The following is a 19,072-nucleotide window of genomic DNA, read 5'->3' as shown; positions in this document are numbered from 1 at the left end:
TTTTTCTTTGCTAACCCTTCCTGCTCTGTGTTCAAACAATGTACATTTTGGCTGTGCTGTTTTTGATGTTGTTACAGTGATCCTTTTTGCTCCCCCAGGGTTTGTTTTTATCACATTACAGCTCTTATTTGCATATAGCCTGTATGTGTACTTTGTGAGGGAAGATGCTCTGGACTTGGTGTATTTATTAGTTTTTGGTTTATTGTCATTTTCCTTTAGACAGTTGCAATGCATATTTGCTATCAGCTGTGCCATCACCTCAAACTTTAAACATGGCACTGTGTGACAGCTGGTACAATCAGGTCCTGTAGGGTAGGGTGTCCATGGGATGGGCTGAAAGGGGTGGATGTGCTCTTGGGATAAAGTGTTATCTGGACTGTCCTGTGGGGTTTGTGTGGTAGAAACAGGGTCAGGAAGGGGTGATGAGGGTGGCTCCTTGAGACAGAGGAAGGCAAAGAGAGGAGGAAGTGCAGCAGCGAAGTGGCTGCAGAGCGGTCCCAGGCTGCCAGACCTCCTTTGGCCGTGAGCACAGGAGGTCTGTCCTGCCTCGGGCCATGGCTGCAGTCACAGACGGTTTGGTTTGTTAATGCCATACACTGGACATGTGTCCAGCTGCTTATTTCTTCTTTAGGATGCATCCTAAAACAAATGCATAAAACATTTCAGGTAAACCAGCCATTGTGGAAGTGGTAGCAATGTTTCTGCAGTGCTTTGCACTCTGATGGTGCTTGGGCAACTCAGTGGCCCTGACAAAGCAAATTATATGCCAGGTTAAGCTGAGTATATTTGGTACTAATTTACATAATTTCCTGGTAATTTTCCCTTTCAACATGCCAGATCTTTGTGCAACAGTTGGACAGAGCTTTGGCCCTGGGTCCTTGATTTTTAGAATGGGACAAAGGTCCTAAAAAGTACAAAACTTTTGTTTGGGTGATCGAATTGGTCCTCACAAAGTGCTGACACTAGGTAGAGAAAACGGATTAGAAACATACCATAAACGTGAGTACCACAATTTATCTTGCTTTAAATTTGTATTGGTAGATATTGTAATTGGGAGATGAATTATTTAATAAAGCATTTGATAGTTTTCATTTTAAAATGAATTTTGAGTTAGCAAACAAGTAACAAATGGATGAAACATTGCAAATTAAAATTATAGAATTCTTTCATTGTCTCCTGTGGTTTTGCTCTGTTTGCATTTTTTTGTGGTAAAGATGTACAATAATAAAAGTTTCCCTAAGAAAAATAATGTATAGAATATTCAGCTATTCCAGTTACTTAATGGGATTTACATTACATTACATTTACAGCTACAGTTCCCTTGTGTGATACATTATTTTGTAGGTAGGCATTTTTTTGATGTTTTTGCAAAGGTCAGGCTTGTGTAAAGGTAACTCCATACACGGTGTGTGTATGAACTGTTTCAACAGGTTTCTAATACCAGAAGTTTTGGGGAACATCTTTGAGGAAAACTTCTGTCGCAATGGCATCATCCTGTCTACAGATTTGTGCATTGCTGCTGGCTTTAGCAGGATTCACTACATTACTTGTTACTACCATGTCCAGCAGATGGAAGGTTTTGGACACCACGACAGAGCTGGTTACTGCAGACTGGGTTTCTGAAGGTCTTTGGATGGACTGTGCAGCAACTGCTTTTGGATCAGTACAGTGCAAGAAATTTCTCTACATGCTGAGTTCAGACCGTAAGTGAACTCAGTGGTCATGCAGATGTTTGTAAAATCCAAGGATGAGGATTTATTCCTTCTTTCTGGACAGCGTGTTAGCTGGCTGGGGGGCACAGAGTGCAGCTGCCCCAGAGGCCACTGCAGTTATCTGTGCTTTATTTCCACTTGTCTTCTTCTCCATCAGTGTCTGTCTCTGAATGAAAATAACTTCCAGCTTTCAATTTTGTTTCTCAATGTGGTGTGCTTGCCCTATGTATAAAAAAGAATGAGAAGCGCTAGGGCAAGATAAAATCCCTGTATACCAAAACCTGTCTCTGGTAGGATGACATGCCAAAAAAAGCATTGCAGCCAAAATTCAGCCTAAGGATTGCAGGGGCGCATGTGTGTGTGTGCTTCAGGTGGTAGCACAATGTCACTTGTGTCCCTGCATCTTTGTGCTGGGATATCAGGGAGCAGCCACACACCGGAGATGTCAGAACAGCCCAGTATGGGCTGGATGTCCAGTATGGCCAAATCCTGTAGTGGTTGAAAACAGCTTAAAGGGCCACCATGAAACCAGTGTTTCACCCTGCAGTTCAGCTCAGTCACTGCTGTGGCTTTGCTGCCCTCTCTGGTGTGTGCACATAGAAGTACGAGTGATATACAGTAAATCTGAGTATTTTTTTAAAAATAGTTTTGGAAGAAAAAGCGTCTTTTCACTCATCATAGTTCTTCAATATGAGCAGATCATAGTTCCATGAGCACTGGTGTTTGTTTGTGCTTTGGTGTGAGACAGGAATTAATAGATATTCCAGAACTGGTTTGATACTTTGTGCTAAACCTGTGTACCTGGGTATTTTTTCTGGAATTTCTAGGAGGTGGTGAGCTTAGACTAAAATACATCTGTGCAATGGATGCTTCTGTGTTTTTGAGGGTTGACCATGCCAGCAGGGTAGTTTATCTGCAGCTAGAAAGAGAAGAAGCATCTCAGCAGGGGTTGAAAGCATTTGTTTGAATCATTCTGGATTTTAAAAATATCTTTCTGTAAACACGATCTTTATGGTAAAGGACTGGGAAGGACTGACATTGAAGTTCTTTCCTCAGCAAACTGAGTGTACAAACAGTAACACTGTAGCCTTTGGAAATAGTACTTTGCTAAGCTTTCTGTCTTAAACAGAACCTTGCATTTATTATTTTACAACTTTCAGTTTTGTGTAGTCACTTTATGAGTGATGTTAATATAATTTCTTCAAGTCTTCCGTGCTTTATAGGTTCCTGATTGCTGTCATTGCTATTTGTCTGGATTCTTCCAGCAGTTTTATTCTGGATGTGCAGTGCTTAAACCTTAAAAATACCACAAGTCACAGACTATGAACCTTGCTTTTCTTGACACAGATGTGAACTTCCCTGGAGTCAGAGCTGCCTAGCTGTAAGGCAGATCTCTAAAGGGGAGAGTTTAACTCTCAAGATGCAGCATGTTCATAGTTCTTCTGCAGGGCCCTCGCTTTGGCGGCCTCATCTGCCTTCCTAATGAGGAGGCCAATTTAAGAATAAGTATCAGCATCCTGTAAAGAGGCCGGAGTTTGTAGCCTCAAAAGGGGGCTAATCACATGCTTCCAAGGATTTTAAAAACATTGCTCATTGCATCAGAGGCAATGTCAGCTTTTCACATCATCCTGGTAGCTGTTCAGCTCCTCTCCAGGGCCTCCTCTGTGTAGGTACCAGGATGCCTTAAGTTTCTGGAAATCAGAGTGATGAGATGGGGCCAACAATGACAGCATTTGGTTCAACTGACTGGGTTAGAGCAAGCCCAAAGGAAAGCTCCCAAGCTGTGGAAGGTGCTGATGTGAAGCTGTCCACACCAACTCTTCAGCCCTGCTGATGCAGAGCCTCTTGCAGAGCAGTACTGGCTGTTATGCCCATTGCCCGACAAGGCACAGTTTACAAAATTTAGTGAAGAACTGCCTTATGTTCTTTAACACATGGGAGAGTGATTTCCTGAAGGGAATTATTAAAAAGCCTGGTGCTGTATAGGAAAACTCATGCACCTCAGGTCTGCAGTTTAATATTTTCTGCTTATATGTGTGCTTTATGACTGCCTGTTGAAATACATTTCTTAACTAAGAAGAGATTTTTTAAAAATTACACCCTTCGTTTCTTATTTCTATCCTTGGCAGCGGTATAACAGCTGTGGACACTTGATTCACGGGCCCAGCTATCTCACCTTTGAAAGTGCTGTTAGCAGAAGTGATTGCTGAGATGACCAGCATAGCACCAGTGTATGGGTAAATTGGCTGGAAACTCTTTGCAGGGCTTTTAATGAAATGCAGATACTCCAGGGTACTGGTACAATGTGTTCGTTTTACTATGCCATCATTTTTCAAGTTGCAGTGACTAAGCAGAAGGAGGGAATTCTGTAACAGTCACCTGAGATCAATTTAAAAGGTTGTAAGTTTAGAGCTGCACAGGATCACACTGCCAAATCTGGTCTTGTTTAAATCAATGGCAACGATCCTCTTGAATGCCACGGGAGCCAAAATGTCCTTGTGGCACTGTAATACCCTTTGGCAGCTGAACCCACCAACCCACAGCATCACTCAAAGTGGCAGTGAATTTTGATGAAAAACAACAAATACCTGTTAGGGACGAGTTGTGGCTCTCTCAAAGGCTAATCCTTCTGGTAGTATTTACATAAATGCTGTGGAACTGTTACCATGTTGCATCATAGCAGAATTATTTTATGAAGAAACTCTGACTTCATTTCCTGGAGATAAGAGCAGGTTATCACTGCAAAAGATGGTTAACCCCGTTTGGATCCACGAGTACTTTAAAGTATTAGCATGAGTGGGTGATGTGAATTGAGGCTATGATTCTGTCTAGCCAAGAGCAGAAGCAACTAAACTGAATTTAACATATCCTTTGCCTAGAATAGCTTTTTTAAAATCCTAAGGTATTCTAAGAAACAGATGCAATTTGCTGATACATATTATTTTTCTTATAGCTGTTTTTCTCCATAATTTTATTCCTTTTGAGACAGGTCTGTCACACTAGCTCCTTCATTTCCTTACAATTCCATGGCACATACATCATTACAATTGGAATACATTGTACAATTGTTCAGTGTAAGTGGGATGGTTTTTAAGACTGAATGTGTTTAGCTATAGATCAATAGACAGTAAAATATTAATGGAAACCACTAATCCATAAACTTAACATTCCTGAAAGAAGCTGGCAGTACAGTTGTTGTGGATTACTTATGACCATAACTCAAAAAACTGTGCTAAATTTTCTAGCAGAAGTATAAAGCCTCTTTTCTCAAGTTGTTTTATGTTTGAATCCTCAAGAAATGATTACATAAAAGCTTTTTGATTTGTTAGCAAAAATAAAATTACAAGCAATCTTAATCTAGTGTAAAATCCAGTTGACTTCTATATTATCATTCTTACAAGGTATTTTGTAGAAATACTGACTGGACTTTCTAGGCTTAGAAAAAGAATAGGCTCATTTTTCACTTCCTATTAGAAAAAGAATTAATATGGTCACTTTTTTACACACTAATATCTTTATCATGAACTGCTCCCACTTCTTATTGTCATGCCCAGTAAGCCTTATCTATGGGGAAAGAGCAAAGAGCAAAGGTAGACTCATTTTGGAGCGAAACCCAGAGATAAAACAGCAAGGAGGCTTCTGAAAGGCTTCACTTGATTGTAATCTAATTATAAGGAAATTTAACTGTTACTACTCACAAGCATGACTGCTACATTGGAAATTGTTGGCTTTCTTTTGTGCTTGGGTGGGTTGGCAGTTATTGGAGCTACTTTGCCAAATAATTACTGGAAAGTCTCCAGCATACATGGTTCTGTGATCACAACATCTACGTTGTTTGAAAACCTGTGGAAGAGCTGTGCAGAAGACAGCACTGGAGTATCCAACTGCAGGGATTTTGACTCTATGCTTGCATTGCCTGGTAGGTGACTTTGTGCAGCCTTATTTCTAGTGCTTAAAAACTTATTGGCAAAATGTAGTAAGGCTTTTGTTTTAGTAATCTGGTAATACTGGAAAATAACTGGCCAAGAAGGATTTTGTGGGCTGAAGTAATGAAAATCTCTCAAGCAGCAGAATGTGTCAAGCATGTTAGGAAAGGCTATAAAACAAGGCAAACAAAGCCAGTTGATCAAGCATTTAACAGGCATTTAAAGTGGGTTGTAATCTCTTCTCTAGCATCTTGTGGGATGTCTTACTAGGATACATTTTTAAACTATTTATTTATTTAGAATTATTGTATAGACCTTATTTTGCAATACTTCACAGCTAATGTACCGTAGCTGGAGTTTTTAATGTAATAGGAAATACTGGTTTTAGCTGAGAAGTGGTAGTGGTTTTTGTGAGTTGAGACTGGAAATTGTAGATAATCCAAGAAATACATTACAATATATTATACATATTATAACATATTATATTACAACTTATAGAAGGAGTATATGCTATAAATTAATATATCTTTAGGCTTGTCAGCTAATGCTAACTTACCGTCAGATAGTTAACTGACAGTAACTAAAGTCTATTTGGATGTGGTTTTAAATATAAAGAAATTCTGATCTGCTGGCCCCTGTCCTCTGTATCAGTCTTCATAACAATTGTGGTTGTCCTCAAATGCCCAACTAGGCAATATTCTGTGGATACTAAGCATGTTTATGGACAGTAAAGCTATTTTTTATTACTCTTGAATAATTCAGTATGTAGATACTTATTCAGAATAGAAATGCTTTCCTTCTAGCTGAACCTGCCCCAGGAGGTGGCTAAACTAAATAGGTAGGAGGATACTCCTAATCTGAAGAATGTGTAATAGAGGATTAGTGGGAATGAGATGTTAAATTCACTTTCTCCCTCAGTCTGAAATAAAGGCTTGTGTTTGAGCAGCTCTAACACTCTCACAACAATTCTCTGAAATGCTGTCCAGTATTTAGGGAACAATATGTTAATCTTTCATTCTTGTCTAATAATTGCTTTTAGAGCGAGTGTGTGTGTGAGTGTGTGTGTGTGTGTGAGTGAGTGAAGAGGAACATAACCCTATTTAAACATTTCAGCCTCAGTAACAGCAGGATCATTCCATCAGACATTATCCTCTGCAGAGCACTTATGTCAGTGTGCACCAGCACTGCTGGGTTAGTAGCTGGACTTGAGCTGAGAGATCTTTGCCAGCTTTAATGATTCTGTGATTTTATTTGGTTCTTGTAAAAACCACTCCAAGGGCTGGTTTGTAGCTTACTGCCACTGACTCCAGGCAGCATCTTGTCATTGATGTGTTTACACGGGGTGCTGCCTCTGAGAGTATGTGCAGATTTGGGCCATGGGCCCATAGGAGACCAGCATCTGGAGAAAAAGTGGGTTTGAAAGAACCTGGTGGGGGTCAGAAAAGAGCAAGAGTGAACAAGAAAAGAGCAAACAGAGAACAAGAAAAGAGCAAAAGAGAAAAGAGCAAACAGAGAACAAGAAAAGAGCAAAAGAGAACAAGAAAAGAGCAAACAGAACAGAAGGCAAACAACAGCAGGGCTCCTGAGAGCTACAGGTAACAACATGGAGTCAGCGGGAAGGAGAAAAGTGGGGCCAGGAAGTAAATGACTGGGACCGGCTCTGAAGTGAATTGTGAAGATTCGCTTGGATCTGTTGAAGAGGAGAGGCTTCTCCTGCAGTTGAGAAGAGGGCAGTATAGTTGAGGGGTAAAGGCGGGGGCAAGCAAAAGGGATAAATAGCTTGCAAAACTGTGAAGATAAAACATTTTTAGAACGGAAAGCTGAAAAACAAAAGTCAGAAGGCACTGGATGGTAGTAACAGTTGAAAGGACAGCTGGGCAAAGCAGGAAAGAGGAAGAAAATGGGTTTGGCAACAAGGGCTCAGCAGACAGTGGGACTTCTGAGAAACATCCATAGAGCTTGCAGATATGAACCAAGGCAGATTAAAAATTACCACGGTCAGTTTAGGCGTGTTTCAAATTCCTGTTTAGAAACTTGGCTGAAACTGCTGCCAGGATGCCAGGGACAGGAGGGAGGGCAAAAAGAAAAAACAGAAGTGTCTTTGTTACCTCTCATCAGAAAGATAATGAAGATTTTCCTCGAAAGTTTCCTTATTGGCAACTGAGCTATATGGAACATTTCTGGGTTTTGCTTTATGTATAGGAAAAGTCAGACTTGGTTCTTTTAAACCAATTTAATGCTTTTGAGATCACTAAACCATTAGTCTAAATGACAAATATTTGAAAGAAGGAGCTTTTAAATGCAATATTGCACAAGACTGAAACCATGACTGGCTAGTCCATATAGCACTGTCTGTCTAGTCACAACTAAGTCAAACATTTGATATAACTAGTTGCCAAAGCCTTGTAAACTCCCCTTTTTGTTGTTTTTTTTTCCCTCTTCTTTTTAAAGTTCCATAGGTGTTTTTTCCAATGACAGGATTTAGGGATAATTTCTTACAATTGGTGTGGACTAATAAAATGCACTGACTTTGTATCTTGTTAAATAAGCTAAGTTTAAAATAAAAATTTGAGTTTTCTGATTTGTGAACTAAGGTCCTCAGTTAAGGCTGTTGAGATTATGGTATTGTGGTACAGTTGTATGAAATCCCTTTCTCATTGGATTGCAAGCAAGGGTATGCTTATGTGTCCTGGAAAGATATGGGGAGTCCCATCTAACACTGCAGGAGTCCCCAAGACCTGAAATGTGAGTTGTTGGACCCTGCTGGGTGATTGTCATGGTGAAAGATCCCAAACCTGAAAGCAGTGTTGTTGAGTACTTGCCTTAACAGTATCTTCTGCAGGCAAAAACCTTGAACTGTTAGTGGTATTTTGAGGGATCTTTCCACTTTTAACTACTGTCTTCACTTTTTTCCATGAAAGTTTTAAATTTGTGCTTAACAAAGCATTAATTCCTCAAACTATTTTAGTCTTTAATTCTGTATATTTATCTAATGAGTGCTTATTGCTATCTTTGGTAACTCTTAAGCTTGTAGGACCAGTACTCTTAAACCACATTAGGCTCAGTTGGAGTGTGAGAATCACTTTGCCTCCCGTCTCTCTGTCTGATTTTTGTTGTCTGGAGAGTTACAGCCCACTCCACTACAGAGCTAGACAGCAGGTTATCATGGAGGATGCGGAGGTGGTCAGGGAGCAAGAGCTTGAATGCTGGCATCATTGATGTGAGTGTTCAGTTGGAATCAGGTCTGACCCTTCTGACGTATCATTAAAACTGTAGAGTCATAAAATCATTGAGGTTGGAAGAGAACTTAAAGATAATCAAGTTAACAAAGTTAGCAGTTGTGACCCTGCCAGGTTGTGACGCTTGGCATGTTTATCTCACAACAAAGGTGCCAAAATGCCATTTGACCTGGAGCCTGCCAAATGCAGGCTGCCATTTTAAAGGAGCCCCAAATCCCCACGTGACCTTCTTTCTTAGGCTGATTAATAATCTAGTCCTGGTTTTTGTGCAATTGATACCTAGATGTGAAGACCAGGAGCTCAGAGGACGCAGAATTGCCAGCATACCAGATTCCCTAACGTGCCCACAGCAGCTGTGACCTCTCCACAGGAGAATGTCCTAGGGAAGAGTGCTGCAGCTCTCAGACACGCTCACCTGTTTGTTACTCTGAGTTTGAAGTGCACTGCTAACCTGAGCACCATTCTTTCCTCTCTCTCCCTCGAAGCAGCAAAGCTGGCACCTTTCTCCAGTTCCTCAGTAGTGCCAGAGCCTTGCACACCGTGACTATCACCTGCATTTCAGACATGTCCTGGGCACTCAGCTGTACACGTGCCAGGAATTCAGAAGGACTTGTGAGTAGGAGACTTCTTCCTGCTCCTGTAAGTGACCATGTATACCACTAGGCTTTTGCACAGGAATGCAAGGGATGAGTGGCTTGCTGTTGTTTTTCAGGATTTACCAAAGACACAAAGAAGATTTACTGAGCTTGTGAAGTGTAGGCATAGTTCAACTCTCAAAGCTGTTTGACTTGAAGGCAAAACACACTTGGGGTTTGAGGCTTCTCTGAACCACATGACAAAGTTGGACAAGATTCACTCATTACTGCACCTGTTAATTATGTCACTTCCTGTAATCACTTTTATTTCTTTCAGCACAAGATTAATGTAATTTCTGCATCGATCCTGATTTGTTTTCTCTTTTTCTGTCTTAGCTCACATTCAGGCATGCCGTGCCCTGATGATTACTTCCATCCTTTTGGGATTCTTAGCTGCAGTACTCTCACTACTTGGTATGAAGTGCACAAACATTGGGTTGAGTGATGAAGATGGAAAAATGAAGTTTACTGTCACAGGAGGATTTCTTTTTATTTTAGGAGGTAATATCAAGGCTGAAATGAGAGCACTATCGATACTTTGTATGGTTTTTCCAGCCAGACTAAATGAAATAAACTTATTCTTGGTTTAAATCTGTTACAGCCATTAAAGGAATCATTCACCCTTGTGCTTCTTAAACTTTTTCTGGTAGGTCTCTGCTCCATGGTGGCTATTTCTTGGTATGCTGCAATGGTTACTGCTCAGTTTTTTAACCAACTGTACGCTGGAACCAAGTAAGTTAATGTATCTTGTCATACCAAACTCCATTGTGTGTTAGCTGCACTAACAGCTGCTCCAGAGTTTCAGAACCTGGAGGGACCCCATTATCCAGTCCTACAGGAGTGAAAAATTGTATTCAGGGAATCTTTTCACCTCAGAGCTGTTGGTGGGGAGGGAGGAGAGTTCTTTTCTGGAAGAGTTAGTGAACGTGTGAGGAATACCAACTCCCCATCTGAGGGGGTTTTGCATTTTCTTGAGAGATTCAGTTAATGTGTATCTCAATGTTATGAAGAAGAAAAGGTAAAATTCTTAATCTGCTTTGGCATTTAGATCAAAAGAGGTACAAAACTCAAGTTCTGACTAGAATAAAGTACCTCACATGTACATGCAAGGGAAAATCACGTGGAAAGCAGCTTGAAGTTTGTACTAATGACCTGCAAAGAAATCTGCTGCCTTTCATATATATATGTCTATATATTAACAGCTCAACACTTGTTTGCCTTATGAGTTAAAATGAGGCAAAATTTGTGGGATTATCAGCTAGTGCAGTTGCATACAAACAAGTTTTGAGGTATAAAAGCCCTTACTCTTTGTCTGATATGAAAGTAACAGTTGTCAAAAACCAATGGCAGCTTATGGCACTTTATCTAGGTGTCCTGTTTAGGAATGAGGAACAAGGGTAGAGGTGACTGCGCCTCTCCTTGAGAGAGGGGGAAAAGGAGAGGGAAACATTGTCTGAGGAATATGAGACAGCTACAATATACTTCTACCAAGTATATAAATCATAGATCAGTAAACTATAAATTGCTAGTTGCTAGGCTCATATTTGAAGTGTTTTGTGAAGTTCCCACCCAGGAATCAGTCCAGGGAAGTCAGAGGTGAAGTGCTGTGTGATAAATCAAAGTACTTTAAGCAATTGCTTTTGTTGTTTGTCATTTTCCCTGCATTTTCAATGAAGTGCTTAGAAAAAAATTGTATTTGTGCAGTTACTTTTTGTTGCTTTATATCCCCTTGACAGAACTATATGAAGGGTAATAAATGCATTAGAGAGCTGAAACAACCGTTGATAAGGAATTTCGGTTAGTCGGATAGCTGGTGCGTTTGATAGTTACCTGCTATAGTTTTGGGGCTTCAACATCAATAAGTTAATTGCCTGTTAATCAGTTACCAGATGTAGATTCAGTAGCTGAAGAAATGTTTTTTTTTTTTTAATATCTAAACTTCATATTTAAGTTATTGATTCACTGAGCAGTTCTTGATTAATTAAGTTTGATCATTGGTAAAGCTGGACATGCAGTCTGTGAGACAATTTTAAATTAAATTTTATGCCAGTATTGATCTTCAGTCTTAAGAGATTGGTAAATCTGGTTTTTCAGATTGCATTTTTTGGTCTGACTTCAGCAAATTAGTGAAGTTGACCTCTCCTAATTCTTAGAGGAGTTTCTCCTACAGCTCTGAAGACAAACTTAGTTCTCCTGAAGATGTCTCCTATATACTTTGCTTTGGTGTGACATCTACAGCATTATTGTCTGTAGGTGACTGGTGAGCAGAAATGATTGCAGGCACTGGGCAATGTGCAATTTGTACTCCTGGGTTAGTTTGATAATGACTCTCTGCTTGTTCCATGTTTGGCAGCACCTAAACCAGTGGAGACCTTGTGGCTCCCACGTGTGCTGAAACACGGAGAGCTGTCTAAACCCCTGAAACCCCCCTGTTAGCAAAGAATTCCAGAGTCAGAACCTTTGACACTCTTAAAAAATTGTGTTTCCAAGTGGAAAGAAAACACAAATCTCTGGTTCCATGGTACCTTCAATGCAGTCCATGACACTGATTTTACTCTTACATTGGGTATCTCAGACAGAGGTGTACAGGTGGATTGTGGATGTAGTTTTTGTCTGATCGTGAAAACCTGAAACTCCTGCCAGACTTTTCCAGACTCAGTTGTGTCTAGTCTTTGGGACAAATTCATTATCAAGTAATTTCTTGGACTGGACTAGGGGGTTTCCTGAAAGGTATAGTTTTGGACAGTAAAATAGGGAACTATTCTTTTTCAGCCAGGGGCATTCATAAATACCTTTCACCATACAACCACAGAGGGTGCCGAATATCCTTTAGGAAATCTAAGTTTGAAAACTAGCCCTATACAACCAGCTACTTATAAGTGACCTAGTGCTGTGTCCCTAGAAAACTGATGTCTGTGGTCAGCCTTTTCCCAGCATATAGACAGTAAGATCTGAATTATTCAGTTTCACAAAATCATTTCAGTGACACAGCCAATAAAAGGGCAAAATAAGTGTTGTGGGTTGCACAGAAGGTATGTCATTATTATTTATTATCAACAATTTGTTAAAGATACACAATCATTTTTTGTTACTTATCTTTTTGTTGTTTAGTACTCTCTGTACTGTCACTAATTTGGCAGAGCAGCTCTATACAAATAAGAGTTTTACTGAGCAGACCCAAAGCCAGATCTGTTCTCTGTTAACTGCTGAAGTGCCTTTCAGTTAGCAGATTTCTATGCAGATTAGAATTTGTTTGCATGGCTTTGTGGTCTTGTTATAAATTGTTTCCATAAAATCTTTCATGTTTCAGGTATGAACTAGGAGAAGCTCTGTACTTAGGCTGGACAGGATCTATCCTTTATATACTTGGTGGGATCTTACTGACCTGCTCATGCAGAGGGAAGGAAAAACAACATTACAGGTAATCTTGGATTTGTCAGTTGAAGTAGTAGCTGTCAATCACATACCACTTTATACCTGTGCACTGCTCTCTCTCTCACCCCCTGGTATAAATATGTAAAATTTACAAACAGTGCTATGGCATGTCACAAACTGGTGATGGCAGGGGACGCTGTACCAAACACTTGTACCACCCAGACAGGGATGCATCACCATCAGCAGTCACCTTTAACTTGTATTTAGTAATTCAGGGCACTGCTGATGGTGAAAATGTGCGGTGAAAGAGCAAACTGTCACCAAAAGAAAAGTGTATAAAGTCCCATAATGTATTATGATCCAGTTTCTCTGCAGTACTCACTGTGAGTAAAATACTCACCCACTGTTCAATTTGCAGAAAGTGTAAAGGTGTCTCCCAAAGCACATAAATTGATCACTAGAAACATGTTTTTTTCCCTTCTTCCTTATGGAAATGCCTTGTCGCACATCAGATCAGGAAAGGTGAGATTTCTGGCCTCAATATTTAACCTTCCCTGCTTTTTTGTTTCAGTCTTAAATTTTGACACACAGAAAGCCTCTTTTTGAAGGAGAGAGATGAAACAGGCAGAAATAGCAGAGGTCCATGTCTACCAGAACGCAAATAGCTTGGATGTTGTACTAGCTAAGCTTGAGAGGGTTATAATATGCAAGGAAGAAGCATATTCACTGTTGGTGAATTTAATCTTAGGAAAATTATATCAAAATGTAGTAAGTGAGTGTTCCTCTGGTAATCCATTGCCTAATCTGAAACCATTTCAGTTTTATGGTAATATTTCATCAGCCACATTGGACTTTAGATCTTGCTCACCTTACTTTGATACAAAGTACCAAATGTCCTGAAATGTCCTGAAAATCAGGTAAAACTGGTATATGAAATAGAAGTCCAACGTGATGAATGACAGGTGAAGGGGTTGGGTGAAGATATTTCTGTTTTCTTTTTTCATCATCTTGATTCCTGTATTAAAACCTGCAGCTTGCACAAAGGTGCTGAGGGCCTCTGCTTTAGGGCCTTGCCTGAAACGCCTTGAGGAAGAGCACATGTGAGTTAGAAATGCGGAGTGGGGTTGAGGTTATGAGAGATGCTGTGCAGCCCATCAGGGACCCCATCTATTCCCCCCCAGCTACCAGAACAATGAGAACAGGAGGCCTCTAATTTCTGCCCTGTTCTGAAGGACATGCTATGGGTGGCTTAGATACAAAGCTAATGGAATACTTCTAAGTATCTGAAGCCGTGGGCATGTGTCTAATCCCTATCATTTGGTATGTTTTTTTTTTTTTGTTTTTTCTTGACTTACAGTCCCAAGAAGTATGCGTATTCAGCAGCCCAGGCAGCTCCTCAGCCACACATGTACCCCAGGAGCTCTGGAACGGTCATAAGCAACAAGGAGTACGTCTGAGCTCCCCTCCTGCATCACCGGAGCGTTAGTGGGTTATGGACTCCAATAAAGAAGTGAACTACTTCTTTATTCCAGTTCCAAGCTGCAATCCTATGCCTTAATTTGGAGCAGTACCAGGAGGAGGTATGGCTTTCCATGTACATAGGAGTGGTTTTCAGATGTAAATAGCTTTCTACAGAAGATGCTGTGATGTGAAATCCTGTGGCATGAAGGTTTTCTGCATGCTGAGAAGCCTGGTAAAATTTAACCAGAGTGCAGTATATGCTGACACCCAAGAGAAATGGTTCCTATTTCAGCTGACTCAAACATGTGGAACTGATAGCTGTATCTGACTGCAAGTTCATATGCCTCACAGTTAGAAATGTGTTTTGTTTTCATTAATGTTCAGCTTCCTTCTTTTGTTTAGCAGCTTAAGCTTTTGACAATAAATAAACTTTGTTCCAGAGACTGAAACAGATTTTTTGACAAGTAGAATTCTCTAATAAGGATCTTATGTTATACTGAAATTATTATATATGATAATCAAGGTTTATAAAAGCTACAAATGCTTTCTAGCAAATCTGCTAGAATCACCTTCAAATCTGCAGATGTGCAACAAATTTCTTTTGTATCTGTAATGCAGATACAGAAGATAAAAAATACAGAATGAACAAAACACAGCTGGGAGTGGAGAAAGCGTCTGGTGCGAAAATGCCTTGTGGTAACTAAGAAAATGATAGCCTGAATTTTAAATTTTTATTTCTATGGTTTCAGCTTTTAAAATAACACTACTTTAATTTTGAGCAGTCTTTAACTTTGGGAACTTATACTGCATCTGAATTGTCTAATTCATGTAATTCCCTGGTGGTTTGATTTTCTATCATTGTTCCATCATTAGAATTTTTGCCTTAAACTACTCCACTGCTGGGAGCATATGTTTACCTTGTGTGAGCACTTAGGCAGATGGCAGTGAGTAACTTTACTTCGTATTTATGCTGTCAGCAAGGTGGAATGGAATTTCACCCTGCAGGTTCTCAGGTTCTATTACTTGTCCCTTTTGAATTACAAATGTGTTCATACAGTTTGACAAAACTCAGTTTTGAATGGCTAGTGATAAACACGTAGCAGTCTGATCTGGAAGTTTCATGCCCAGCAGGTAATTTCAGAGGGCAACCTGCAGGCAGTCTCAGCAGCAATGGTTTAGCCATGCTGCTTGCATGCAGGAACAGCTGACTTGTAAACTGAGACATTAAGGCATGAACTGGGCCCTGTTAGACTTAGTAAGCAAAGCTAAAAGGAGTGGTGATTACTTCTACATTGCCAGTGTCATCTTCTTCCCTCCACTATCACCTGCAGTTTTTTTAATCATTCCTTTGATGTTGTAGAGAATAATTTCAAAAGCTGAAAAGGCACTTAGCCTGCATGGTGGGAGCAGAAGTCCTTACCATCACCTGTATATTCTGTCCTCTGGATTTTTAGGCAATTTGTGAAGGTACTTTGGTCTAGTTGAACATAAGGGAAATTGCAGAGACAAAGCATCAACCACTGTCAGTTTCCCACCAAAGGTTGTGTCAGCTCATTAATGTGAATTGTGATCCAGTAGGTGAGAGAGACATACAGAACTTCCTTAGTGTGGCATGATGTCTTCTAACAGCATCACTGGGAAGTTTAATTAAAAAATAGGAATACAATCCCTGTGTGGTAACTCCTTCCGTTGTTCAGTACATCATTACCATACTCTGTGTCATTCAGAGGAAAATAACTGCTGAAGATCCCAGGCCTTTCTGTGGTTTGTTTACAGTCCTCCCAACCATTTTCTGTTTCTGCTGTCATTCCCTGCTTATCTGCCCTCTTTCCATGCATTATCAACAGAAATGCTCTGAATTAATTAAATGAACCATTAACTCAGTTATGGGGGTAAAGTGTTTTACCTACAGGTGATTTAGGAAGTGATTTTCCTTTTTTTAAAAAAGTCACTTCACTTTCTTTAAAGTATCTTCACACATCGCTATTTTTAAGTCCTTTGCTCAGCAGAGCAGACCGCTTTGGTATCTGCAATTCTTCTTCATATCTCTGCAGCTGAGACCAAAATCCTGCATTCGGTTCTGCTACGGGTCTGGCAGTTTTCACAGCCTAGAGAACAGGAGAGACATAGTAGAAGCAAGGTATCCTGCATTTGTGGGAGTCATGCAAGTGAATTTGGAACTTAAAATTTTGAGAAGATTTACTTTGCTTTTGATTTGGCTACAGAGGAACAAACAGCTATTTTGGTGAGCTGACTTCACTCTGTGCTTGCTAGGAACTGACGGGTGGGTCTGGTTACAGAATGGATTCATGGGCAAGACACGAGACAGAGCTGTTGAATTTGCTGGAAATGGGAAGGTCTCTCCCCACGTGCACTGACACTGCTCATCATGTTTAAGATGATAGTGTGTAACTTGGTCACTCTCTGCACACCTTAGTCTAAATTAAGCAAGTTGGCTATCTGAAGTGATACACCTGACAAAGGGATGAAGATAAAACCCAGAGAGCAAAGCAGTTTGTACTGGAGAGGCTTCCTAGGAAAGCTGACATGTCACTGCTTACAGCAGTGCAGCTGTGGCTGGTGGCTAGCAGGTCCCCAGGCACTCAGCGGGCCGGACAGGACGGGATGTTCCTTGTTCTGTGGAGCGGTCACATAGGAGCAAACCCTGCGTATCAGCTCCTGCACCCCTCACTTCATGTCTCTGTCTTCACTTACCGTGGCTGTGCAAATGATGGAGAAAATATTCACTAAGCAACCGGCGTTGTATGTTGGCTACCTGCGCTTAAAGCCTATCTGCATTTATGTTCATCCTAGAAACCCCACACTGAAAACTCATTAGACCAAGCTGGGCATGAAAAACTTACAGGGAACCGTTTACTCAAATGTTGAATCGCTGTACAGCCGGTGATGGGCAGGAGAAAGCACCAAAATAATTCTACCAGAAATCATCATTACTCATAAGAAGCATTGCATTTCTTCCCCCAAAGAGCTGTAAATATTAATCTGGATGTAGGCACATTACCTCAAACGCGTCCTTGAGCGGGAGCTGCCGGTGTCTCATCAGATAAGCCGTGCAGATGGCAGCGGAGCGGCTGCGGCCGTTCTTGCAGTACACCAGGCACTTCCCCCCGGCCCGCACGGCCTCCTCGATGGCGGCGCCGCAGGGCTCGAACCAGCGGTGCAGGTCCTCGGCCGGGTCGTCGAACACGGGCACGCGGATGCCGCGGACGCGCCGCAGCCCGGGGAAGGGCTGCTGCCGGGTGACATTCACGCAGAAGGTGACCCCCTCCCGCGCCAGCAGCTCCTCGTCGCACGCTGCCCTGGCCGTGCCCAGGAGCAGCGAGGCCGTGACCTGGCAGAGCTGGAGCATCGGCGGACACGGGGCACCCCCGGCCCCGCCGCGCCCGGCTGGCGGTGCGGGGCTCCCGCCGCCGGCACGGCCGCGCCGCCCGCGGCCGCCCGCGCTGCGCTGCATTTATCCGCTCCCTGCGGGCTGGCCCGTAGAGGCTCCAGGCAGGTCCTAGTGCCCGCTGCATGCCGAGAGCTGCGCTTGGGGAGCTGAGAGCGCTTTCAGAGCCCACAGCTCACTTGTAAAGCCAGTGGATTCGTAGAGTCGCTACCCCCAGAGCAGCTGCTTACCGGCTGTGCTCTGCACGGGAATGCTGCTGCTGCTGCTGCTGCGGGCGGTGCTCTTGGTGCAGCGATGCAACGCTGAAGTTGTGTCAGGGCAGGTTTAGGGTGGCTATTAGAAAAAGGTCCTTCACCCAGAGAAGATCCAGTTGGGCGTGGGAACAGGCTCCTCGGGGCAGTGGGCACTGCACCAAGCCTGAGAGAGCTCCAGAAGTGTTTGAACAGTACTCTTGGGCCTATGGTGTGACCTTGGGGATGTTCTGTGCAGTGCCAGGACTAGGACTCCATGATCCTTGCGGGCCCTTCCAACTCAGCATATGCTGTGGTTTTCCAGAGCATCTCGGTGCCCCTTTCCTACAACAAAAGCGTCTTTTGAGTGCCCAGAAAATGATTTACTAGGCTGGCCAGATAGCATAGTGCTAATCTTTCTGGACTTCAGTAGAACTGCTGGTGTGCTGCCAGGGCAGAGAGCATCTTACACCTGCGTGTGCTGACATGGGTTTGAACTGTACAGGATGGGTGGGGATGGGCCAAGCCCAGCCAGGTGAAGGTCACGTTGGCCAGTGCCGGGCAGGTGCTGCAGGGCTGCTCGCAGGTGCCAGCTGCTTCCTGGAGGCTGGGCTGCTTCAACCCTTTGCTTTCAGGCAAAACAGGAGCATTTGACTGATATTTGCTGCTGACACAAAAATGAACCGGAACTGTTGCGGCAGCAGAGCGCAGACCAGCGTGAAAAGCAATGCCACCCATTAAGGAATGAGAAGTGAAGTACAAGGATGAGCTTTTATTCCACCATGGAGGAAGGAGAACTCGACCTACCATGTACCTGCCATCATTTGTGTCAACAGCAGGCTGTCAGTGAGATGTTGGCTCTGGGGCCAAAGGAATTGGGTCTCTCACATAAGCACAAGAGCATGCTGTCCCCTCCTGTTATCCAGCGCATGCCTCAGCTCCCACATGAAGGCTTATTCACCTGGCCCCTTGCTTCCTGTGCTCAGGGCATGTGGCTGGTGCAAGGCCCCAGGAGGCTCGGTTCAGGCTGGGATCCTGTGGCTGGAAAGGAGAAAACTCAGCAGAGGAGACCCCTGATGTTGCCC

At 42.2% G+C, this 19,072-nt stretch overlaps 2 protein-coding genes across 3 annotated transcripts; one reads left to right on the top strand and one right to left on the bottom strand.

Moving 5' to 3' along the window:
• The first annotated feature begins 691 nt into the window (after positions 1–691).
• Positions 692–14,797, top strand: LOC137480267 (claudin-15-like). Of its 2 annotated transcripts, XM_068201347.1 has the most exons (6): positions 692–999; positions 1,431–1,703; positions 9,849–10,013; positions 10,163–10,244; positions 12,823–12,933; positions 14,245–14,797. In XM_068201347.1, the coding sequence occupies exons 2-6, from the start codon at positions 1,484–1,486 to the stop codon at positions 14,342–14,344; spliced, it is 678 nt and encodes a 225-aa protein (XP_068057448.1). In that variant the 5' UTR covers positions 692–999; positions 1,431–1,483; the 3' UTR covers positions 14,345–14,797. The 2 variants fall into 2 exon arrangements, with proteins under 2 accessions (XP_068057448.1, XP_068057449.1); XM_068201348.1 differs by lacking the exons at positions 692–999; positions 1,431–1,703 and adding an exon at positions 5,302–5,631.
• Positions 14,798–15,060: 263 nt separating this feature from the next.
• Positions 15,061–17,757, bottom strand: DUSP28 (dual specificity phosphatase 28). The gene is made up of 2 exons (XM_068201350.1): positions 17,371–17,757; positions 15,061–16,456 (listed from the first exon to the last, which is right to left on the bottom strand). Exons 1-2 carry the CDS (start codon positions 17,716–17,718, stop codon positions 16,322–16,324), a joined length of 483 nt encoding a protein of 160 aa, XP_068057451.1. The 5' UTR covers positions 17,719–17,757; the 3' UTR covers positions 15,061–16,321.
• Positions 17,758–19,072: the final 1,315 nt, after the last annotated feature.

This window comes from Anomalospiza imberbis, chromosome 10, assembly GCF_031753505.1.
Source record: "Anomalospiza imberbis isolate Cuckoo-Finch-1a 21T00152 chromosome 10, ASM3175350v1, whole genome shotgun sequence".
Taxonomy (NCBI): Eukaryota; Metazoa; Chordata; class Aves; order Passeriformes; family Viduidae; genus Anomalospiza; species Anomalospiza imberbis.
This window is presented reverse-complemented; position numbering and strand designations above follow the sequence as displayed.